Raw genomic sequence first — 24,916 nt, 5'->3', positions numbered from 1 at the left:
TCTCTCTTGGTTTTTTAAAAAACCCACAACCGAACAAGGCCTTGGTTCGTAAGAAATTTAATCAAGAAACAATTACATTTTTTTTTGTAAAATAAAAAGTAAACCTTGGTGTAATCAAGATATTATAAAATTATACATTTTTACTACACAAATACAAATAAAAATTTAAGTGAAATATTAAACTAAGAAGAGAAAAAGAAAAAGACAAATCATAATATTATTATTTATTTATTTGCTATAAATGATAAATTTGAGAAGCAAAATATATGTAGACCTCTTTCTCTATGAGCTAGATTCGTCTTTTCTTATCATTTGTTTTTGTCAATTTACTTTTATTTATTAATTAAAATATAAAAATACTTTTAATTTTTTTATATAATTTTAAATAATAATAAAATATTATAAAATCGTAATCAATAAAAAAACATACTTTCTTCGTTATATATATATATATATATATATATATATATATATATATATATATATATATATATATATATATATATATATATATATATATATATTTAAATAAATTAATAAAAATCTTAAATAAACCAACATTTCCAGCGGCTTTCTTTCAGCTGCTTAATTCTGCCCCATGCTGCCCACAGATTATATCCCCGTCTAGTTTCTTCTACTCCTGTATATTTATATTTATATTTATATTATTATTATATATATATATAGGCGGCTGAGAAATTAAGGTGAATGAATTAACGGAATCGGAAGAGAAAGAGAGAAGATGGAAAATATAATTAATTATTTATATGGTGATCTGGGAAGAATAATAGTAATAAAAGCGGGTCGGGTTTGCTACGGCGTTCTATGCTTTGGGTTGGTGCTCATATCGGTAGCAATTGTTCGTTGTGCTTTTGCCCATTCCGCCGCCGAGAATTGTCAAGAGCGAACTATTCGCCGCCTTCGTGCTTTGCACGGGCCTCCTCTCCGTCGTTAGTCGTTATTAAAAATGATAAAAATCGTTTAATCACTATAAACATTTCTTATGGTGTTGATTCCGGTATTATTAATTATAATTAATGTACGTAAATTAAGAGTAAAACTATTCCGTATATATACTCTGCTGTATATCAAACTTTGCAAGCTCTCTAATCATTAATTTTCTCTTTTTAATTGTTGGCAATTTTGTGTTATAGATTATTGTTTCAAAATAGCTATTAACATTCTGTTTTAAATATATTAAAACATCCAATGATCGATCGAAACATTTAAAATATCTCAATATATAAAACAGACTTTAACTTAAAAAAAATTATTTTATAAGCTTTAAAGCGACACAACCACGTGTCTTTTAATCGGTCGATAAACCAGTCGACGGTGGAATTAACCTGATGCATCACATGTGGCCAAGTCAACAGCAGAAAGACCAGCTAGTAGACACCTAACTCAATTATATTATAGCTATCTAGCTAGTCTAGACCGGACATGTTTTGTAAAATTATATATATATATTTTTTTATAATTGCATTAAATAATATTTTAATATTAATTGTAGTTTGATTATATTATTTGAAATGATTCAAATAACTCAAACCCAACTATCTATTTGTTTTCTAACTAGCCCCAGTCACAGCCCAAGAAGATTTATAATTACATGTCATATATATATATATATATATATATATATAAATCCATCCTCGGATTCCTCTTCTTAACCAGAAATATTTATATAATACAAATATCTTTCTTTTTTTTATTATTATTACTTTGAATATAGTCCTCCTCATAGCTAGCCATTCATTATAATTTTGTCGTCTATTGCAGCGCAGAGATGGCAACCATGAATTTGTATGTCATCGAGAAGAATATATAAGAACTAGTTATTCTTATTTATATATATATATATATTAAATTCTAAATAATATTATCAACTCATTATAAATAATTATGACCTTAAAAAATCATCTATTTGTTAATATTTTGATTATTAAAAAAATATTTAATGTAGGAAAATGACACCCAACTATAGATATAAAGCAAGCCGAGATAGAGAGAGGGGCCCAAAACTTAAGAAAAATATCAGCTCGTTAGGAGTCATAAAACATTTATATATTTACTTTGTTTTTTTCTTAATTAACAACTTATTATCATTTATTAAAATAAATTCTAAATATCCTTAAATATAGTTTTTGAAAAGGAAGTGAAAACATAATTTGTAAGTAATTATATTTTGAGTTGATATTTTATCAGGTTAGGACCTTCACAAAACTACTATTATATGATATTATATTATATAAAACTTGTTGATATGTAATCTTATATGCCCCCAAAATGGCATACAAAATCTCAACATTATGGAGCCATCTTTTATATTATATCATAAATATATATAATGGCCACATTGAATAAGTATCTAATTATTCTTGCAAAAATTCTCTAATGGCCTTGGTGATTGGATTTAGGTAGGTCCCTACTTAAGGGAATGTTTGTTTATATTTAATTTTTGATGTTATTGGATTTGAATTGTAGTTAAATCCTAATTTAATGTCTTACATATAACCAGCTGATATAAACAAAAAAAAAAACTTGTTAAAATGACATAAACATCCGTATATATTGAAAATTCTTTTTAAAATTAGCCAGGCATAATAAAAGAGCAATTTGATCATATAAATATTAATCTATAAGAATATTATTATAATCGAGCAGAAATGGGATATTGTATTATTATTATTATATAATATAATTTGTAATTAATGGTTTGGTGTGACAGACAATGATATATATAAAGGGGACCAAGAAACCAACCATACATTCCCAAGCCATGTGCCATAAGATATCTTATTAAAATGTTGCAAAGTTTGTTCCTTTTTGTTATTATTAATTGTTATTGTGCATGCATGTCTTACATATGTCACACCCAAAATATCTTAGCGGTAAAAAACAACTTAAATTAATATTTTCTTAATTTAAAAAATAAAAATAAAACTAAATACTACATGCATGCTCCGTTGTTCTGCATCGGGATTATTTTTCATAAAATTTTAACCATCTCGTTAGCAAATGAGATCCTCTATTATCGATTTGACATAAACAAGTTTTTCTTCATATCGTTACCTGCTCCGGTTTTGAGAGAATAAAGGGTACATAGTCAAATTGGTAACAGAAAATCACAAGTGTTTCTTTAGATCACCGTTAATTTTATTTTTATTTATAAATTACATTGCATTTCTCTTTTTTATTATTAAAATGTATTTGCTAGAATAAAATGAACACATCCATGTCATGTTGATGAAACCTATTAATTAATTATGTTTATCACTTGGAAAGTTACATTTGAATATAGTATTATTAATTAATACTCTAGCTAGCATAATCTCTATATGGGTGGTTAAGGAAATAATTTTTTGGGTTTTATTTAGGTTTTAAAAAACTCTTATTTAATAAAAAATAAGAAAATACTGGTTTTTAAAATTTAAAGACTAATTTGTCTTTTGACTTTAGAGGATATGGTGTATGTGAGAATGATAATTTAGAAAAAGAATAAAATCTCTTAAATAATAAAATTATTTGATTTGATGGTTGATAAGATGTTTGAGTTTTAGGATAAAAACTGAATTTTATCCTTAAAAACTCTTTCGTCATACTAAGCATATCATTCTCTATCCATTCCTCTCAATCAGGACCATAACGATGTGATGAATTTTTTTTTTTAATTAAAGATTTGTGTAATTTATAAATTTATAATACGACTTAAATTTTTTAAAATTATATTTTTACTACAAAATTTGGGGACAACTAATAATCATTTTATTAAATGAAATGTGATAACATACACTTAAACAATTTTAATAAATAAAATATCTTACTTTACTACAACTTGAATAATTATCAATGTAATTCATAACGAAGTTCATATAAAAAATAAAGAAAGACAATTAAAGGACTAGAGAGGTTAGCCAAAATAAAATTAAATAAAGAATAAATAAAATAAATATTATTCTAATGACAATCATCTAAAAAAAAATATTCCTCATTCGAAGATGCAAATCATACTTTTTAATTGAGACAATTTGTTGTTTTTTAGAATGAATCTTCAAAACAAGATTAATATTGAATGTAAATTATAATTAAAACAAGGATTATGTACAATTATTTTACTATTGAACTAAGTATAATTAGTAATTATTATGGGATAATAATTTTGTGTTAACAAAATATTCTTGTAGAATAAGTGGGTCCCATCCCAAGTCACGGACTGTACCTTTATGCTCTCTCTCTTGAAACAAGTCTTTGGAATAATTATGGCATAATCATATTTACCTGGGGGGAGAGAAAAGGCATTTCACTTTTCTTTACTGCCACATCGATACATCAATCTTTTTTTTTAACTTTCAACCTTTTTTTTATAAAATTGAGGGCTGATTCAACTTTATTATTAATTATGTATTGTCCAATTAGTTGTATAACATGACTTCTTCTCTTTTTTTTTTTTAATTCATGCCTGATATTTTTATTATTAACACTCGAACAAGGCATGATTTTAGATATTGAGTTTAAAATTTTAATTTTTAATAGATCAGACTAACCTAACAGCTAGTTTCATGTAGGTTTATGGGATTGTTTTTAGATTTGACCTAGTTTTTATATAAATAAAAAGATTTTTTTGATTACATCATTATCATTATAACTTTAAAATTATTTATTTAATTAATTAAAGCAATAAACGATTAAATAAATACAAAAATATATTTTATTAATAAACTATTTTAAAACCCAAATAACATTTTTTTTACCAAACATGATTGTTTAGATAAAGTCTCAACAAACCCTAAATCAAGAAAGCTCTAATATGTTAGGATGATGATAATGACCTTCAATTTAGTGAGATTTGAATATAAATATGACATTGACAACTATTTTGAATTAAAAAAACAGATAAACATTAATAAATAGTAAAAGAATGACAGACAAAAAAAAAGTGATGATCTTGATGGAATTAAGTTAATAATTTTGATAGATTATGGGATTGACAAGGCAGGCATGTAATGTAATGGTAATGAGTCTAATGACTGATGCAGTCGAAGATAGCAGTGTATAAAATTTGACAGTTTGACCATTGTTTACCCGTACAGTGGTAAATAATTTAAAAAAAATAAAAATAAAAAAGGTAATTTGATAGAAGGTGAAAGATGGTGATGAGATCTGTGGTCCACCTAGGGTCTACTAAGGCTGACCGACTTTTGAGAGAAGCCGTGCCAGATAAGGTATATCTGCCAGCCATGCTCAGACCCAGAACGAACGAACGAACAGAGAGAGAAACAAGAGAGAGAAACAAAGATAGGTCTTCTTCTTCTTCTGCTAGCTCATGTTTCCTCCATTGAAATTCAAAAACTAGCCAAAGTGATGACGATTATCTCTGCACTACTTTAGCAGCTACCACAGTTTGGACATCATCATCAATGGTAATATATATAAACAAACCTTGTTTGTTTTCAAGGAAAGAAAGAAAGCTCAAGAATTTTTATTTATGCTAGCTCTTTTCTTTGTTTCTTAACTTAAATTAGCATCTCCTTTCTTCTCTGCCTTTACCTAGTTTTAGTACTTAGCTCAAATAATAATAAAAAAAAACCTAATTCCTCCATCCATCCATCCACAACTACATATATATATTCATTTGAATACGTACCAAACTCATGTCATCATGTCTTCTGATCGTGATACCCTCTCCTCAATCCTCCTCCATCACGACCCATCTTCAAACCCTAACCCTAACTCCAATCCCGCCAAGCGAAAGCGAAACCTCCCAGGAAACCCAGGCAAGTATATATTATACAATATAATATAATAGTACTCAATCTCTTAAATCTAATCTAATCATTATTTTCTATTTCTAACTCCAAGTACAGATCCAGATGCGGAAGTCATAGCTCTCTCTCCCAAATCTCTCATGGCTACAAATCGATTCCTATGCGAGATCTGCAACAAAGGTTTCCAAAGAGACCAAAACCTGCAACTGCACAGAAGAGGCCATAACCTTCCATGGAAGCTGAAGCAAAGGAACAACAAAGAGGTCATCAGGAAGAAGGTCTATGTCTGCCCGGAGAAAGGCTGCGTCCACAACGACCCTTCTCGAGCCCTCGGCGATCTAACAGGAATCAAGAAGCACTTTAGCAGGAAACACGGAGAGAAGAAATGGAAGTGCGACAAGTGTTCGAAGAAGTATGCCGTTCAATCGGACTGGAAAGCCCATAGCAAGATTTGTGGGACAAGAGAATACAAATGTGACTGTGGAACTATCTTTTCTAGGTACTATAATAAATGCTCATCAATCATGGGAAAATTAAATAAATTCGGTATCCATCCTAGGTTGTTGTTATCTGTATTTAATTTTGCCGGCCGGGGGGTTCAATTAATGTCCATGCAGGAAGGATAGCTTTATAACTCACAGAGCTTTCTGTGATGCATTAGCTGAAGAGAGCGCAAGATTCACCGCACTCCCCACACCAAATTTGGGCTTCTCAACCGATATTGGAACCGGGTTGTCGGCCTTTCAGACCAACAACATTGTCGGATTACAATCCCATCAAAAACCAGTCCTACCACTGTGGTTGGACAATGGGATGACGAGTTCTTATATGGGGTTGTCGGCCATTAATGCTGGCATGCCCGAATTGATACAGCCGGTTCATGGGAGCTCATTCGGGCTATCTCCAGCTCAGCCTCATTGGTCAACAAATCTGTCTTCTTCCACGTTACCCGGGGGCGGCGGCGGGATGGTTCTGAAAGAAGAGAATATCAATGTAGTCGACTCTGCTCCGGGCCATATGTCGGCCACAGCCCTTCTACAAAAGGCGGCTCAAATGGGTTCGACGAGGTCAAGTAATTCGAGTTTGTTTAGTAGCAGCTTCGGATTGATGGGTTCTTCTCATCAGAATTCAAAAACCGTAGAGAACATTAATCGACACCAATTGATGGTGAATCAGCTCGATCATGATGTGGGCGGCGGGGGCGGGGGGTTTGTATTTGGCGACCCGGGAAATAATAATTCATCAGTTGGTGGTGGCGGTGGCGGGTCATCAGGGTGCAGCAGCCAGAGGAGAGTACATGTTCTTGACCCTCTGATGATGATGGGTGGTGGTGATAAGAGCTTGACAAGAGATTTTTTGGGAGTGGGTGCTGGGAGACGGTTATTAGAACAAGAGTTAGGAAAGTTTGGATCCATTAATAGTAATAATAATGGTTCGGCCATGAACTTAGCAGCAGCAGCAGCTGGTCATGAACATTTCAATGAAGATCGATCCTAAATCCTAATTTAAGTCATGATGAGAATTGATGTCGGTCGGTCCCTTATTATTCTTTTTTTCCATTTTGATGTAATTTTGTTTTGGTTTATGATGAAATGAAGACATTTCCTTTTTGAATCCATAGGTAATTAATTAATTGCATAATAAGGAATGGAATATATTGGTGTAGATGATAGAGTTGAGAGTCAATTAATTAATAATGCGATTCTTGGGAAAGGAAGTGCTTTTTCTTTTCTTTCTGCAAGATGATCATCATATAATATATATTATAATTTGAAAAATATATATATATATATATATAGTGTATATTGTGTTGGTCCGTGACTCCATCATTAATGGTGTCTTGTGAATTGCGGGCCACACCAGTCGGCATGCATGTTAGAGAGAGAGAGAACGACGTTGACAATTATCACAAAGGAATTCATTTTTATCGGCTATCGTTGTGTCTGCATGTGAATATATATATATATATAATCACTTTTCTTCTTATATTTACTTCACGTCCTTTTCCCTTTCATAATTCAAAAATAGTTTGTTTGATGTTGGATTATTTGAAACTTTAAAAAATGTAATAAAAAGACACTTAAATAGTTGTTGACGTGTTTATATGTTTGAAAAATGGTCTCTTGAAAATAATTTATATCCATTACATGAGGCTTAATTACTTTTAATAAGTTATCAGTATAATCCCACTTGAAAATATCACATTTTTAAATGATAAAAAAATACTTTTTATTTTCAAGAGAAATTCATTTTAATTCATGATTCTCTCTCTCTCTCTTTTAATATTTTTAACTTCATCTTGTCCTAAACTAATTATATAATAGTAATAGTACTCTTGTTAAATAATTAGTCCATAATAGAAAAAGTAAAAGAAATATTATAATGTTATTTTGATTAGAAGGTTTTTTATTTATATATGTGAGTGGGAAGAAGACATGATTGTGAGATTGATTTGGGAGGAAATGTCATAAGTAGTCGCGACATGGTCGGTGACAGCCATTGTGTTTTTTCCTCAATGGAATCACATACATTTTGACTATATATTCCTTTTTAATTTCTTCTTCAATACCTTTTTTTTTTACAATTATTTGCTTCAATTATTCAAATATTCTTTAAAATTTTTTTTTACAAGAAACTTGTAATAAATAACGGGTTAGTTTACCCTCACCAAGGTAGGAAAGAGGTAAGAATTAACTTAAGAGACAAAAGTGTCACGGGTTCAATTCCATTTGAAAGCCCGGTTTGAATTTAAGAGGGAAGTCATCACTATGAAGTGCCATATTAGTTCTTTTTCGATTAAAATAAAAAATAATGGATTTATTTAATAAACTTTTTTAAAACATAATTGTTGGTCCCACTACTTAATTTGTCCAAACTAATGTAACAATTTATTCAAACATAACTTCTTCTAAATTAGATGAGAACCATTACAAATTTACAATTATTCGTTCATGCCAATTGGATGAGAATAATAATTGTGGATTAAAAATGTGTACAAAATAATATTTAAATTATCAAATCATCAGTCAAGAATGCGAAATTAATTGATTTAATTATTAAAAAAAATATTTTTTTTAAAAATAAACCGAACATCAATAAATATTTTTAAATGGGAATGTTTAGCTTTTTGAGGTAGGTTATTGTTAGTTTTTTGAAATAGTTTTTTATTTTATTTTATTTTAAGTAAAGTAGATATATTTGGTGTTTCTTCAACTTATATGATTAAAATATTATTTATATTTAAAGGTTATGGAAGTTAGAATAAATATGTTTTATTGTTCACTACAAAAAAATGGTCCATTAGTAACTTATTTTTGCAACTTAAATATAACTAATACATTCTTTGAGAATATGTAACTTAAATTATAACATAAATTCTAAATAGTGGAAATATTGTAACATTTTTTACATTAATTGATTGTTGATAAAAAAAAATTAAAAGCTTCAAATAAATTGTTGTTAAACAAGTCACTAAAGAGGGAATAATGTTTTATTAATTAAAATAGTACAATTTTTTATAACAAGTAATCATTACAACTTTTAAAGCCACATTAATATAGAGAGATAATACAAATAATATTGTTAATATTTTAACTACCATATATATATAAATATTCCAACGCTTTCATCCACTTTTATAATTATAATGTTTTATTCCAATAAAAAATAAATAATAAGTGACCATAAAAATTGGAAACTCTAATCTTATCTTATTGTGCAACTAAGTTTGTGTTAAATATTATTAACACTAATATGTAACTTGTTTCGCAACAAAACTATAATTATATGTTGCCAAATGAAGTTACAAATATAAGACAATATAATTTGATTTATTATTTATTTTATTAAGATGCTTTCATTCTTAATTAATTCTTAATTAATTTTAAAATTTATTAATTATATGTTAAATAAAAATTCAATATGTTTTGCATTAAAAAAAAAAAAACTGTTTTACTTTACAATTTTTTTTGCAAGTTTAAAATAAAAAGTAAATTAAACTACTTTTAAATATATTTTGAATTATTTCTAAACTAATTTTGTTATTTATCTTGCATTACAGATAATTGAATATAATCTTCTAACTTATTTCGTAATCAAATTTAAAAACTTATTTTGTATTAATAAAATGTTAATTTTATAATTTTTTTCGCAACTTTCATTTAAAGTAAAATTGCAAAATAAATTGTATTTATAATTTTGGAAATGAAAAGAAAAAGAAAAAACTTAATAATTAATTAGTTTAAAAAATTGCATAATATTACATAACTATGAATATGTGAAACTAAAAAGTTTACAAATAAACAAGACATGTTTATATATATAATAAGTTTTTAATTAAATTGTTTGACATATGTTTAAAATCAAGGTAAATATTTTTTTGGATCATAATTTTTTTTTTTGGATAGAGTAATAATCGGAATAGATATAACTAATGTAGGGGAGATTTAAGGTAGCTTCTAAGAGACATGGTATTATGTAGCTTAGAATATTTTTTTATTCAATAATTTGAATGTGTACATAACTTGTAATTTCAATGCTATTTATCAATTGTTATAAAACTAATATTGGAATTTAAGTTGAATAGTTATTGACATATTGTTTAATTTATATTTGTTGTTTCATTTAGAAATAATAGTAATTTATTTTGTATTAAATTTATTATAGAGTTATTTTGTAACTTGTTTTACAATGTTAATACAAATTCAAATTGCAATTTTTATATATATATATATATATATATATATATATATATATATATATATATATATATATATATATATATATATATATATATATATATATATATATTTAAATATTAGAGTGTATTAATAGAGTTGTTATGATTATGTTTTAAATAATTGGAAAGGATTTAAATTTTAAATATGGTATCCAATAAATCAAATATGTTTGATTTGATTTATTTAAATTTATTTCAAATAATTTAATTTTATCCATAATTAATATCCTAATTTATGTTTTTACAACATTTAAATTTCAGATATATTTTTATTAATAATTTAATAATCTAGAATAATCAACTTTATTTTTATCAAATAATAGTGTTCCATTCTATAAATCGAATTTTTTAACGAAACGATGTCTAATTGAAGTTGAATATTTATTTTGTATAAAGTAATATAAATACAATTATGTAAAAATTAAAATAGTCAAGAAAAAGGATCCCAAAAGGATATAATTTCAAAGTTCGTATAGCGATATGATTATGACTTCTCAAAACCAACTTAAAATACTATTTTGTCACATAAAAATGATTATAAGAGGATCTAAATGGAAATTCAACTATGATAAAAGTATATATATATATATATATATTTAAATAGAGTTTATATTTATTATTTATAATTCATTTGTATTTAATATACAAATTTCAAATATTATGGTTGAGACGAACAATTACAAATTCGAACTCGATTAAGGTTCAAACTTTTATATTAGATCACTAGTTTAGAGCCAATTTACAATCTATAAGAAAGCTTCACGTTAAGTCACTAGTTTAGAGCCAATTTACAATCTATAAGAAAGCTTCACGTTAAGTAAAAAACTTCTCGAACATGTTCGCTTCGCAAACTCATAAACGAGCTTGTAAACTAACATTTTCAGCGGCTAGCGGCTCTGTTCATTTAACTTCCTCCTCGACTATCCCACTCAACTACAATATATGTGATATTATATTCAATATTATAAGATACTCTAAATGAAATTTCAACTATGATAAACAATTATACAACCAGATCAGCCCAATGAAGCTCTTCAACTAGTGTCAGATCATTCAAACAGTGGTTATGCAACTATATAATGTCAACAATTTCTTCCAAAATAGAGATTAAGAGAAAACGAGTGGCAAATAACTCAAAACAACAAGAATAATCGCATTTCCATATCCCAAACAACCAGAAACCCATAAGTCCAATGTCTGTAAACTGTTGAAGCATATAATAATCATTTATGGTGTAATAAATGAGAAATACTGACACAGGCTTCTCAAGAACATGCATTTACTAACTAGCAGTGTCATGAGAGCTATTTATTGAGAGATGAAGGGCCTTTACTCCACAAACTGTAACACCAAATATTTCTTACTATTAGTATACAAACAAAACCCACAACCAGTGCCGTGAGAAGGTGGTCAGGATCCTTTAGACAAGCACCTCCCTTCGTTTGCACCAACATAGATACTGTGGTAAAGGAGACCCTCCTTCTCCTTCACCTTCTCCAATCACCCATGGATGCTCTGCAACAGCCTCCAACTTCAGCCTCTGCATCGGATCTGCTCCAGAAAACACACTCTGAAATTCAGGACTCTTCCCTTTTTAACATGGAAACATTTTTTAAAGAACACCAACCTTTGCAGAGAAGCCCCTCCAGTAAGTTCTTCAGCAAAGGGTTCATATCATCTGGGAGAGATGCATCCTGGTTAACAATCTGTACATGCCAAATATCTCATATTTTTTTACAAACTAACAATCTGTATATGTGTGTGTGTTTTTGTTATCAGATACCAATAATAGTGCGTGCATTGGAACCTACCTTGTCATATGTATCCTGCAAATTCTCCCCAAGAAACGGATATTTCCCCATAATCATACAGTATAGTGTAATCCCAACCGCCCATGTGTCCGCACCTTTGCCACCATAAGTCAGACCTTTTTTTCCAAAGGAAAATTAATTTACAAGCAGAGAAACATGACACACACACACATGTAGTAATCAAATCTTTTACCCAAACAGCATTCGGGTGCAGTGAAAACAGGAGTTCCTGGTGAACGGCGTAGCTCATCATTATTATCCTATAGAAAATAAAAAAGGAGAATTTGAGGACTAAAGACAACCATGACAGATCTGGCTCAATACTAACAGGCTACTGAAGATCAATCAACTTCATTTAAGCACAAAATACTAAGTTTATAGCCCTAAGCAACCTAGGGAAATAAATAAACAATAATCAAATCCAATTTCATTATTGGGTTTTCTTAAACTATTAAAGTATATGTATTTTCCTTATCAAAATATACCTCAAAAACCTGGCTCACGCTGAAATCCCCAATCTTCACAGTCCCAGAACCAGTTACCAGAAGGTTATCGGGTTTGATATCCCCATGCACAATGTTCTGCAAGGGACAAGACCAGTTTTAATTCGTTTGCTGGATAGTAGAAGATTGGTTCAAAAGAAAAGCATGTTTAACAATAAAACAGTACAAATAAATGGGTAAAAATAAAATAGTATGCAAGTATGATTTCCATTATTACATGAGCATGGAGATACATCAATCCACAAACTATATCCCGCAAGTATTTCCTTGCTTTATTTTCTCCCAAACCCCCAAGTGAACCAGAACCCTCAAACACCCACTTTCCTTCTGCATATTCAAGAACTGCACAAAAAAGAATGATAATCAAATAAAGATACATCTGACAATTGATTTACAACAATATTTGAAGAAATACAGTGAATGAGAAATACCCATGTAGAAATCATCTGTCTTAGGATCATCAATCACCTCAAAGAGATTTACAATGTTAGGATGCTCTAATGTCTTCATGATTAATACCTGCAGGGAAGTTCAACCAGTTTAATCTAACTGTGCTATACAAAGGAAACATTTATGAAGGAGTGTGAAGTTCCAAACCTCCCGTAGCACATCTGTCATAGCAGTTTCAGAGGGTGCCACTCGCAATCTTGACAAATGGGACTTATGGAAAGCCTGCAATTTCAAGATTTAATGGCCATTTCAGACATGACGAATATTTCTTCACTAATTTGGACTACTCGTGAACAAAAAATATATTATCATGATGGATAGCCTTCGCATAAAGTGGCGCAGGTACTACCTTGATGGCATAATGCTTCCCATCAACGCTGCTTCTGTAAAGAACCTGTTACAAAAGCAAGGCTGTGATGTTGCAAATAATCTGATCTAGAAAAACTGTTATACCAATGTGATTTTCCAAGACTCACTATATTAATATAACAAATACAATCATGGTTATAAAATTTACCACTTTTCCATAGCTTCCAGCACCAATCTTATATTCACGGACATACTCATTGACCATCTTGTTACCATTCTCATCCTGGATGTCGTAAAATGGCATTACAAGATGTTTTGAAGATCTTGAAGAAACCACCAAATGACAAATAAAAAGGATAACTAAAGGCCATCGAGCAATTACCTCTGACCGAATAAGTTTGTGAGTCTCCTTAACAGGAAATTGCCGACAAATCAATCCCCGTTCAATCTTATGCATAAGAATGAGTTCAGAATGTTTAGTAGGACTCTTCATGCCACCGCCTTCTCCAAGTCCAACAGTATCAGTGCCACCTCCATTATATAAATCACCATCATCTTCTTCTAGGTCATCATTTTTTAACAAGCACTCCTGTGATGAATGATTGGCTATTCGGGCAGTTGGTCTTGGTACATGTTTAGGTTTTCTAGTAAATGAAAATCCAAAACAACCACAACAGCCAATCTGGGTCATTCTTGTAAGAGAAAAACTCTTGTTTGACATAAAACAGTAGAAACCAAAACCTGAGCAAATGTACAGAACTAGCTTCAAAACCAGTACAAAAACATCATTGAGTTTGCCAGTATGCACATAAATGGAGATAAAAACTAACCTAGATGAAGCCGAGAGGGATTCAAGCCCCAATTCAGTTCACTATTCAAGTGGATGCCACTCAGCAAAATGGAAAAAACAGATGATCAAAGTTAAGCCAACGTGATTCATCGCAGTCATGGCGAAAGTTCCTGTTAGTTAAACAATAAGCAGAAGAAATAAACAGTAAGTAACAAGCAAGGCCATGGGAAACATCACAATGACACTTAAAGAAAGAAACCCATAAATATTACCCACATCATGACAAAGCACGAGGAGGGCAAGTGATAGAATTTGAGTTAAATTACTCACCTTGAATTGTACTAAATCAATTACAATGGAACCTTAGTTCCAATCCGATTGATTCCCCTCTTACCAAACCAAGAACATATATGAAATCATGAGAAAAGGCAAGACCTACTATAGAACCGAATCAATTTCCGTTGAAACTGAAGAAGACCAGACCAGGAAGAAAGAAAGAAAATGATGAGATTTTGTGGGAATTCTTAGAGAAGACGAAAAACTGGTGGAGCAGCAGCAACTCAAGCTTTAGAATATATATATATATATATATATATATATATATATATATATATAAATATATATATTACTTACTTTCGATAATTGAGTTGCTTCTATTATTAATAGTAAAAATTACAATTGTTAATGTAGGGTTTCATTTATAAATTAAATTCAAATTACATTTTCTTTACCAATGAACTTAATATGTATATATTATTCTTTAAAAGAAGAAGTTTGTGTTGGGCTGAGGAAAAGCCCATTAGTAAAACAAAGTCCAAAAGGTTTTATCAGTCTCTAGTTCTACGGTCGGAAGAATCGTCGGAAAAGTGTCGCCCAGGAAACTAACAACGGGAAGGTGCCATGATCAGCGTCTTTGTCCAGGTTACCGTTCATTCTCTCTCTTTCTCTCTCTCCATATATGTGATTGCAAGCTTCATGATCTTTGTGGATGAAGAATCGAGTCTGATAGATGGGGAATTTCGCAGGAGCGTCTGCTTGGCGCTGCATTAGGAAGTATTGTGACCGGACTTGTTGTCTTTGAACAACGAAGGGATATCTACAAATCTATTATGGAGACTCAATCTCAGTTTGCTCCTGAAACTCAGGTATTTCGCTGATTCCTCCGCTACAACCCTAGGCATATGTGTAAATGGATATGTTCTGATCATTTTTTGTAATCTTGTTGAGACGTGTAGGGATTGAACTAATGAATTTCTTGGTGTAAATGTTTATGGTGATAGTAAAAATAGGAGCTTTGTGGTGAAATTTGATAGAATTTCAGGTTTTTCTTGTGTTCCATGGAATTTTAATTAGTTGTCTCATTTCTATGATCTTCAAATTAATACTCAATGAAGCTTTTCAGATGGGCTAGGATAAAAGTTTCACCTTTCCTTGTCAAACGAACGAGTCAATCAGACTGATAATGATTGTCTAGAGTAAGTATGAAAAGGCTCCTAACATGAAATGTCAAATAACAGAGGAATGTATGTATAAACATATATTGATAAATGAATTAGCTATTAAAAAGTTGTGAGCGATTGGGCTGATAATTGAAAGGAAAAACTGGAAGCTGATTGATTCTCTTGATAGAGCTACCATGATGGTATTTCATGTCATCTTCAGCTGCTACTAAAACAGCCAATAGTTTGATTAATCCCATTAAGATTATGAGTCAATTCCCTTATTTACTTGTATTTAAATCCTCTGAGTTACTTCCAAAGTACGAGATATCAGGAATGTGAGACATATGTGGATGTCTTTACCTGTAACATATTTTTATGTGACATCAGGTTGTAGAATTTATGTTTTGTAATCTGTGAAGTTTAGTATGGGGAAATTGATATCTAGGGAATTCGAACCAATCAGTTTATTCTATCACACAACCATCGAATAATTGTTGTTGCATTTTGACTGAGGGTACTGGTGGTTAGCATTTGTCTTGTTCTCCAATAAACTCTGATGATGTTGATCATATCCTTCGTCTTGTCTATTTTGATTAACGCTGCCTGTATAATCTATATATTGCATGCATTCCTGTGGGTTTGATGTTAACATGTTTATTCTTTGAATTTTAGGTTAACCAACCTGCTGTCAAAAAGAGATCCGAATTGCACCTTGCACATATGTGGAACAAGTCCATTGATCAAACATTTGGAGCCTTGATAGAATTCACAAGCTCGAGAGGATGGTAGAAACGATAAGCCTGTCCACAATTGTTCTCCTTTGGCAAGTTGTAGCCAAATTGGTTGTTACTTTTCATGCCTTGTGTTTTTAGTTTCCATCGGAGATTCTTGAATGTCACCTCCATAAAGTTTGTAAAATTGATGCATAACCCATTAAAATAATTACACTTGTCTGAATGGGATAGAGTCATTTCCAGCCAGGTATTTTGCTTTACTCAATTTGGAAACACTTATATAATTCTTGTTTTTGCATCCTGATCCAGAATTTTTGTTTCCTTGTGTTTTCAAATTGTGGTGCAATTGTATATGTGTTATACTTTGTACATGTTACTAGAGAACTAATTGAGTATGCATTTGATAGTAAATAGCACTCAAAAAAATAAACAAGAACATTGCATAATAGAGAATTGTCACAAGAATAGACTGCAGAGATATATTTTATACAGATAGAAAGATCACACAAAATGTATATTTGCAGAAAGGCTAGCCCTCCGGTTTGCTCGTCTCTTGACTGTGACGAAATAAACTCCGGTCCCCACCAGCAAAACAAACATGAATCCCATTGCAGTGCCAGCAAGTCCAATATGACTTGAATTCGGTTGAGATTTGTTCTCACGGGCCAGAGTGGATGGCACTGTGGAAGCCAAAGGAATTGGCGAGCATTCTGTTGATTCATCACATGGATCTTCATCCCCCGGTTGAGTATGGGTATGAACTTTCGGGTGGAAGAAATCATGAGCCAATGGAGACATTGCTACGGGCTTCTCATTATGGAGTCCATGTGGAGCTCGAGAATCATTTCGAGCCATGGAGCCTGAGAGAATTGAGAGGAAAACAAACAGGGCTGAGGCCATAACTACTGACATGGTTGGAAAAGAGGCTAAGGGAGGGTTTTGAGCTTAATAGGTTGGTTTCAAGTGAGGTTTTATATAACGGGTTGATTTTTATTTTTTTATGGTTAGACTTAATTTGAATGATTACAGATGAAGAAAGTCACAAGTGTAAATATGAGCAAACAATCATGAAGTTATATTTCCTCCTTATCCAACAACCCATAGCTAGAAATTAAGAAAAAGTAATTGAGTTTAATTATCAGCTAACAAACAAAAAGACATGATTTGAGTAAATTGAATGATGAGAAACAATTAGGGGTTGAGTCCATGGTACTTAATTACATGCTGGAGAAATGTCAAAATCTTTGGTTTGGGAATCTAATTAATTGGAATTAGAAAGAAATAATGAAATTAAGTGTTTGTAATTAGTGTTTAGAATGATTAATTATGAAATTGAGTGTCCCTTCACACTTAGCAGTTAGCTCTCATGTTCTCTGCACTTGAGTGGTTTAGCAAACAGAAACCATTTGGGACCTAGAAGTATAATTAAAACCACCTTCCTATATACTTTTTATATTTTCTTTTTTTAATAAAATAAAATAACGAAACTAAATTACAAACACTTCATTTATCTTGCCTCTAGTATCTTGATAATCTTTCCTTTGTGTACCGGACAACAACATTTAAATCCTCAGTTTGCTTATTTTTGTTTGTTTGTTGAGACTTACTTGTTTCTTAAAAGAATAATAGGTTAAGTAGATAGTCTGGACGACATTAATAGATAGAAATTAAAAAATAAGATAAAATTACAGCTCATGGTTAACAAACAACGTTTGTGAAACGGTACGGTAGGCTTGCATTATTACATTGGATTTGTTTATTTTGTTTGCACTATATTGAAATGATAATGGGATAAAAGAAAACGTAAAACTTTTTATATTGAAATGATAGTCATAAATAAAATTGAGATAAAAGGGTAAGTAGGAGCAATTCAGTCAAAATTAATAATTTACTTAAAATCGTTAATTAGGTGTAACCTCGTAAAATCAATGATTTATTTGAAATCATAAAAGTTTAATTTAAAAAATATTAATTATGTATGCATATTAATAAATCGTATGAAATTAAAACTATTTATAGAGTCGTAAAATCTTATTATCATAAATTTAAAATTATAAGAGTTTACATAAAATAAAACTCGTCAACTTACTCTAAAATTGTAAAATTTTAAAAATTAATTCAAAATTTAAGAACATAACTAAAGAAATCATGTTTCATTTTAAATCATCGCGAATTAAGAGGAAATCTTCACCCAAAAATAAATTTGGATTCTCTGTAGCTTAAAAAAAATTGAATCGACTTTAAAAAAAATTGAAATAGACTTAAAAAAATTAAAAAGAAAAAGTTATAAATATTTCATGGGATGTGATTAAAAAAAATAAGAAATTGATTAATAATTTGACGTTATTTTATTAGAAAAACAAATTTTGTTGCTTAGATCAGATCTCTGATCCGGATAGAAAAAATAAACTATACTTATTTTTCTGAAACAGAACATAAACAAAAATAAAACATTTAAATATATATATTAGAGAACATGACGGAAATATAAATATCATACTCGTCCGTTCCATCAAAACGAAAACCACACCCAATCAATTGGGCTTTCTTGTCAACGAAAAATAAACTATTCTTATAAGGAAAAGTAATAAAATAATGTGGGCTTAACAATTAGTCCGAGAAAGCCCAATATATTTAGGACCCAATAGATGTTCATGTAGTAATTTATTATTCATTCCCAAATATCACATGATGACTGACTAGTGAAAATATTTGGCCACTATAAAATATTGATAATTTGTTTTTTTCAAACGTTTGATATTGACGTACATTTATTTATGTTTCTTTTCCGTTGAAATATAGATTAACTGATCACCTAATTAATCCAACTAGGTAGTAAAAATATTTTGAAATGGAAAGCATGGGCATAATGGCAATGCCACTCCTGTGGACTTGGATGAATGAAAAAAATGATGTCTTAAAAAATAATAATATAAATAAATGTCATGCTTTGGAGATTGGGATTGGGATTGGGAGATTGAGGATCAATGAATAAAGTTAGGTCATCGTATGGGGAGTGGCAATCGATAGATCCAATAATTATAATATTTATATATAAATAAATAAATATGTCGGTACAACTTTAATTTGTAAAATATCACTCCACTTCTTTTCTTCTTTTTTTCTTCTTCTTCTTCCTTCCATTATCTTCTGGTATATACTGCGCAAGCATCCTTATCTTTTGATCTATCTATCTATCTAGCTGCTAGCTCTCATTATGCATGACCGCCATATATATTAATATATATAAAAGATTTAAATTGGATAATGTTAATGTTTATGTCACACTGTCAGTATTACCCATTACAATATATGCATCCATGCATGCATGATCCACACTTCATTCATTTGTACCAACCACACGATATATATACTAATTAATTCCCCTACCCTGTCAATTTTATTTTTTTATGTATTATAAAATTATTTCATTAATACAAATTGTTTATTGTCAATTTCTAAAAAGAATTGTAAAAAATCAATTCATTGTAAGTTCATACAATGTTATCATAACTGGTCAAATCACCAGACACCACAGACCATGAAATGAAAACACCGCAGGTGAACAAAGAATCATGCATCATCTTATCTATCATTTTTTCGCTTTTATATATTGGGCTAATTAGTTTATAACGTTGCTATGAATTAATTTCGTAAATTTTTATTCTCGCATACGTTTTCTCGACCTTCTACGTACTTTGAATTTGTTCAGTACCGTATTCCTTGTAAGCATTTGGATTATACTTTTGACCATATACTAGTATATATATGTATTAGATATATATAGTTAATTTCCTAGCTAGTACCGGCCATATAAAATATGCATGCCTAGAACTTCTTCATTAATTAGGACGTGACTCGATCAGGCTCAATTTTTAGTGTTGGCTTTGGTCTTTGTTATTCATACTCCTTATTTGAATCCTCCAGTACAAAAATTTCAACTCGAAGCCAGATTGGACTTGTAAACCGGGACGGATTTAAGAATTGGAGTTGTGGTAAACTTGGCTTTTTTTTTAGAATGGACTTGAAGAAAATAAATGAAAAAACGGCCCTACACCATGCTTGTGATTTCCGAGCATTCATTGAAATTAAAACCATGCACATCTTCTTCTTACTTCCATATAACCATTAACTGCTGTCCCTCCCTAATCATATATATCCATATACCGTCCGGCCTTATTTTTATTTTATTTTTATCTCAAACGAACATCCTTGTTGCGTTTGTACAATATAATATTCTTATTATTTAAATAAATCCTCATCCAATCATTAAGGTTTCATGTTGGCTGTCTGTATGTCTAGCTAGCTAATTAATTAAATATTGTACGTACCACTAATATTTATATCTTAAATAATTTATTTTATTCGCTACGTAGGTAATACTCAATCTAGCTATAAGAGAACCACGTCGATGAAGTTTTATAATTATAATTATAATTAAACCCTAGCTATATATAGCTTATAATAATAATATTCATTTTTTGCAGGCTCATCATGTATATATGCAGCTAGCTAGCTGTTTATGCCCAAACATTATGGGCAGCTGTCGCCTGTTGCCAACCAATTACTGATCATGCAGCTCAGAATTGGACGGGGTCTGTTCCCTTTTAGGTTAATTAATGGGAAGAATGTCAATTTTATTTACAAAGTTGGAGTGAGGTGTCAAATTTATTTATAAACTTGCAAAATTCTATTTTTATTTATAAAGTTGTCAAAATGTGTCAAAAATGAATAAGATAACGGAAGTCATTTAACAGAGTTAGATTTGTATCACGTGGCATCCACATATATATTTTTTTAAGTTATTTGATTTTTCATTTCAAACAAACCTAGATTTATTAAATAAGTAAATAAAATTATTAGTCTTTTTTACTGATCTAAATTACCAGTAACCATCGTCGCTGCCCTCTTCACCCGCCTTTGTTGCCGTCGCCGCCCTCTTCACCGGCCGTTGTCGTCGCCGCCCTCTTCACCAGCCGTTTCCGTCGCCGCCCAGAGTTAGAAGAACGATAAAGCTCTCGGAATCTTGAAGTTCTAGCTTAGTCCAGGAGCAACCAATTTGGTTCAAAAGGGGCAAGCTTTAGCAAAATCCGAATCGTTACTTCTCTACAACACTCTTTTGTCTAATTTGGGAGAAGAGAAGTAGTAGTTCATCAAAGCTAATCGTTCTTTGAAGATTACCAACAAACAATAAGATCAAACATCGTTTCTGAGGTGAACTTTCAGAAGAAGATCGCAATTCTTTGTTTTATTCTTTTCATTTTACGCTAACTTATCTCAATAATGAACTGTAATATCCCCAGATTGAGATTTATTTGCCAATTTTTTAACCTTCTAGCGAACGACATTTGCTGTTTAATTTTACTACTGTTCTCAAGTTCCTTTTCTTCTTTCATTGTGATGATGGAGATCCCAGCATAACGAAATGCAAAACCCTAATTGTTTATTTATTTGTTCTATGGTTTGAAACATAAAATTCTTGTTTAATCTTTCTGCTTTATGTGGCCTGTTCATAGCATTTACTAGGGTTTGACTTTGATTCTCCATTTTGAAGAGGGCGGCGACGGCAACGGCAACGGCTGGTGAAGAGGGCGGCGACGACAACGGCCGGTGAAGAGGGCGGCGACGGCAACAAAGGCTGGTGAAGAGGGCGGCGACCGTGGTTACCGGTGAAGATGTGGCGAGGTAATTTAGATCAGTAAAAAAAGTAAAAAAGACTGAGATAATTTTATTTACTTATTTAATAAGTCTAGGTTTGTTTGAAATGAAAAAACAAATAACTTAAAAAAATATATATGTGGATGCCACGTGATACAAATCTAACTCTGTTAAATGACTCCCGTTATCTTATTCATTTTTGACACATTTTGACAACTTTATAAACAAAAATAGAATTTTACAAGTTTATAAATAAATTTGACACCTCGCTCCAACTTTGTAAATAAAATTGACATTCTTCCCATTAATTAATTCTTTATTCTACGTAACCAGAATTTGACGGTTAGTTAACTTCAATTTATAAGAAATTATAACATCAACTTACCTTATTATATATAGTGAACTTTATTAATTATTTTTTATTTTATAGAAGACACCCAATAAAAATATTGACAAGAAATTAAGCAAAAGAAAAATATATATATATACTTGAGTAAGGAAGCAACACTTAATATAAATCACTTCTCTTTTAGCTAGATATCATGTTAATGCAATAAATACTTTTTTAATATAGTTTGACCATTTTTTAAAAAATGTGAAAAGAAGGGAGTTATGAATTTTCATGTTATTGTGGATCATAACGAGGCCTGAGGTGTATGAATTAGGTCTCCACTCATCACTCAGTGGATCGAGGTCCTCACATCGGTTGATCCAGAAATGGTAGTGATTTAATTTGCTCGTTACTTAGTGTAGGACCTAGAACTCAATATACAATTTCCGAAGAGGAAAAAGTCTAGGAATAAGTGTTACAGGTGAGTGGAGATCTGTAACAACTTTGAGAAGCATAGTTATGACTCACCCGGTGAATTTGAATACCAAAGAATTTTGTTATTGTTAATAAATAAGTTGAGATCATCTTAGGAAACAATAAAAAAGCTAAGTTTAAGAAATCATGTATGAAAAGGGAATTAAGTATACACAATTCACAGCAATAGTCAACTACGTACGCTTAAAAAATAGTTAGTAGACGAGGATTGCGTAGACTTGATCATGATTCCACCTTGCTGATCACCTGGATTTTGATCAGGATAATGTGACAGGAATTGTTTCCTTTTAAGAATATCAGAAGTGTTAATGACTCACATTTTTAGTGTGTATTCCAATTAATTTATGACAAATCTTATTTTATACTATCTTGTATTCTTCACTTTATACATCATCTTCACGTTAATGTGGATTAATAAAAAAATATATGTGTGAAAAGTACACAGTCACTTAATATATAGAATTTTGAGATTATTTGAAGTTTGAACAACTATCAAATTAATGATCCAAACAAGATCTATTCTAATTATAACTTACCGCCCAAATTATTTGACTTGTGCGGTGATTAATTTCCGCGTAAGATGTGGTCCATTTTAGAGAAAAGAGACTTTGTCCTTGTTTGAAATTTAGTTTTGGTCAGAATTTTGACCAAAATCCGTGAGGGTGAAAAATGTGATTTTGGGTTGTAGTTAGAAATCACAACCCTTGTCAAACCAAACGAGCTCCTACAAGTCACATGGTCATGGAGTTGAAAATAACAATTTCGCTTTGCTTAAGCCAATTGGAGCAGCTTAGCAAAAAAAATCAAAGCCAATTGGAGAAGGAGAGAGTATTAAAATAATTGGATGGAGTTGATCATAAGTGACAAGAAAACTTTGTATAATTTATATATATTTTCAATAATCTAATTAATTAATTGCTATCACTTTAACCAACTTTTTCTTTATGTCAAAGTGGGCACATTAATAAGATGCCCCCATCCCTTTCTCTCTTTTTAATAACCCAAAATAATTAATTGGACTAAAAAAAGTAGATAAAAAGATAGCTACATATAATAGATTATATCAATCTGGATAGAAATCACTTGTTATTATATAATAAAACAATTTATTTACTAGTGTTAAATAGTATGGAAGAGATGTGTAACCAAATTCAAAAGTGATATTATTAATATAAATATTGAGAATTTACATGACTTGAAAATTGTGTGCTCTTCTATATGTGATGGTTCTAATTGTGTACTACATACATTTTATTTTAATTTTTTTGATTTTCTTGGATATATGTGACTTTGAAATTTACTGTATAACAGAATATTTTGTTTAGAAAGAAAATAAAATTTCATTACAAAATTAATAAATTTTGTATTTTTTTCTGTTTTCTTTTACAATTGCTTATATCTCACAGTTATATAGATATTTGTGTGTTTAGTCATTGTCTAAATGCCCATTGTTTTTGTTCACCACAAGAAATGCAATGGTGGATATCAAATACATCTTATTAAAATCAATGATTTAGACATTTAGGGCTTGTTTGATTTTGGATTTTTAGGAATTTTTTGGATTTGTTCTAAAAACTTATTTGATAAAAAAAAAATGAATTATTTTAGATTTGTTTTAGATAAATTATTAAAATATATTATTTTTGTATTTAAATTTAATATAAATAAAATGAAAATATTTTAATATTTGAGTTGATAAGTTAAGTAATTTAATAATTAGATAAGGAGAAATTTAATAATTAAAATAGTCATGATGAAACAAGGTCTTAATTAAATTTGAAGCTCATATTAAACAAAAATAAACTTTAGGCCTTAGTTGAAGTACCTACCAATCTATCTTCAGGTGCTGATTCCATATTCTCTAATATATATATTTATAATCTAGAT

At 30.3% G+C, this 24,916-nt stretch overlaps 4 protein-coding genes across 4 annotated transcripts; 2 read left to right on the top strand and 2 right to left on the bottom strand.

The window, feature by feature from the left end:
- The first annotated feature begins 5,246 nt into the window (after positions 1 to 5,246).
- On the top strand, positions 5,247 to 7,382 carry LOC124915679 (zinc finger protein BALDIBIS-like). Its single transcript, XM_047456442.1, has 3 exons — positions 5,247 to 5,777; positions 5,868 to 6,267; positions 6,386 to 7,382. The coding sequence occupies exons 1-3, from the start codon at positions 5,663 to 5,665 to the stop codon at positions 7,263 to 7,265; spliced, it is 1,395 nt and encodes a 464-aa protein (XP_047312398.1). The 5' UTR covers positions 5,247 to 5,662; the 3' UTR covers positions 7,266 to 7,382.
- Positions 7,383 to 11,484: 4,102 nt separating this feature from the next.
- LOC124915657 (serine/threonine-protein kinase GRIK1-like) lies at positions 11,485 to 14,924 on the bottom strand. The gene is made up of 13 exons (XM_047456417.1): positions 14,700 to 14,924; positions 14,410 to 14,539; positions 13,962 to 14,320; positions 13,788 to 13,862; positions 13,620 to 13,664; positions 13,418 to 13,492; positions 13,252 to 13,339; positions 13,038 to 13,162; positions 12,803 to 12,898; positions 12,511 to 12,577; positions 12,318 to 12,433; positions 12,134 to 12,212; positions 11,485 to 12,057 (listed from the first exon to the last, which is right to left on the bottom strand). The coding sequence occupies exons 3-13, from the start codon at positions 14,298 to 14,300 to the stop codon at positions 11,927 to 11,929; spliced, it is 1,236 nt and encodes a 411-aa protein (XP_047312373.1). The 5' UTR covers positions 14,301 to 14,320; positions 14,410 to 14,539; positions 14,700 to 14,924; the 3' UTR covers positions 11,485 to 11,926.
- A 229-nt stretch (positions 14,925 to 15,153) lies between these two features.
- Positions 15,154 to 16,849, top strand: LOC124915163. The gene is made up of 3 exons (XM_047455828.1): positions 15,154 to 15,290; positions 15,395 to 15,514; positions 16,484 to 16,849. Exons 1-3 carry the CDS (start codon positions 15,270 to 15,272, stop codon positions 16,598 to 16,600), a joined length of 258 nt encoding a protein of 85 aa, XP_047311784.1. The 5' UTR covers positions 15,154 to 15,269; the 3' UTR covers positions 16,601 to 16,849.
- Positions 16,850 to 17,046: 197 nt separating this feature from the next.
- LOC124916271 lies at positions 17,047 to 17,445 on the bottom strand. Its single transcript, XM_047456998.1, has one exon. It carries the CDS (start codon positions 17,443 to 17,445, stop codon positions 17,047 to 17,049), a length of 399 nt encoding a protein of 132 aa, XP_047312954.1.
- Between the last annotated feature and the right edge of the window lie 7,471 nt (positions 17,446 to 24,916).

This window comes from Impatiens glandulifera, chromosome 9, assembly GCF_907164915.1.
Source record: "Impatiens glandulifera chromosome 9, dImpGla2.1, whole genome shotgun sequence".
In the NCBI taxonomy this organism is placed as follows: Eukaryota; Viridiplantae; Streptophyta; class Magnoliopsida; order Ericales; family Balsaminaceae; genus Impatiens; species Impatiens glandulifera.
The sequence above is the reverse complement of the archived record's forward strand: the minus strand, read 5'-3'. Positions and strand labels throughout refer to the sequence as shown.

Excerpts from the sequence above, each read along its gene's own strand:
- LOC124915163 (XM_047455828.1), top strand. The coding sequence starts at position 15,270 with ATGATCAGCGTCTTTGTCCAG. Across the intron at positions 15,291-15,394 it reads TGATCAGCGTCTTTGTCCAG|GAGCGTCTGCTTGGCGCTGC; the intron begins GTTACCGTTCAT and ends GGAATTTCGCAG. Across the intron at positions 15,515-16,483 it reads AGTTTGCTCCTGAAACTCAG|GTTAACCAACCTGCTGTCAA; the intron begins GTATTTCGCTGA and ends TTTGAATTTTAG.
- LOC124915657 (XM_047456417.1), bottom strand. The coding sequence starts at position 14,300 with ATGTCAAACAAGAGTTTTTCTCTTACAAGAATGACCCAGATTGGCTGT. Across the intron at positions 13,340-13,417 it reads TGACAGATGTGCTACGGGAG|GTATTAATCATGAAGACATT; the intron begins GTTTGGAACTTC and ends ACTTCCCTGCAG. Across the intron at positions 12,058-12,133 it reads GGAGGGGCTTCTCTGCAAAG|ATCCGATGCAGAGGCTGAAG; the intron begins GTTGGTGTTCTT and ends TTTCTGGAGCAG.
- LOC124916271 (XM_047456998.1), bottom strand. The coding sequence starts at position 17,445 with ATGGCCTCAGCCCTGTTTGTTTTCCTCTCAATTCTCTCAGGCTCCATG.
- LOC124915679 (XM_047456442.1), top strand. The coding sequence starts at position 5,663 with ATGTCTTCTGATCGTGATACCCTCTCCTCAATCCTCCTCCATCACGAC. Across the intron at positions 5,778-5,867 it reads AAACCTCCCAGGAAACCCAG|ATCCAGATGCGGAAGTCATA; the intron begins GCAAGTATATAT and ends CTCCAAGTACAG. Across the intron at positions 6,268-6,385 it reads TGTGGAACTATCTTTTCTAG|GAAGGATAGCTTTATAACTC; the intron begins GTACTATAATAA and ends ATGTCCATGCAG.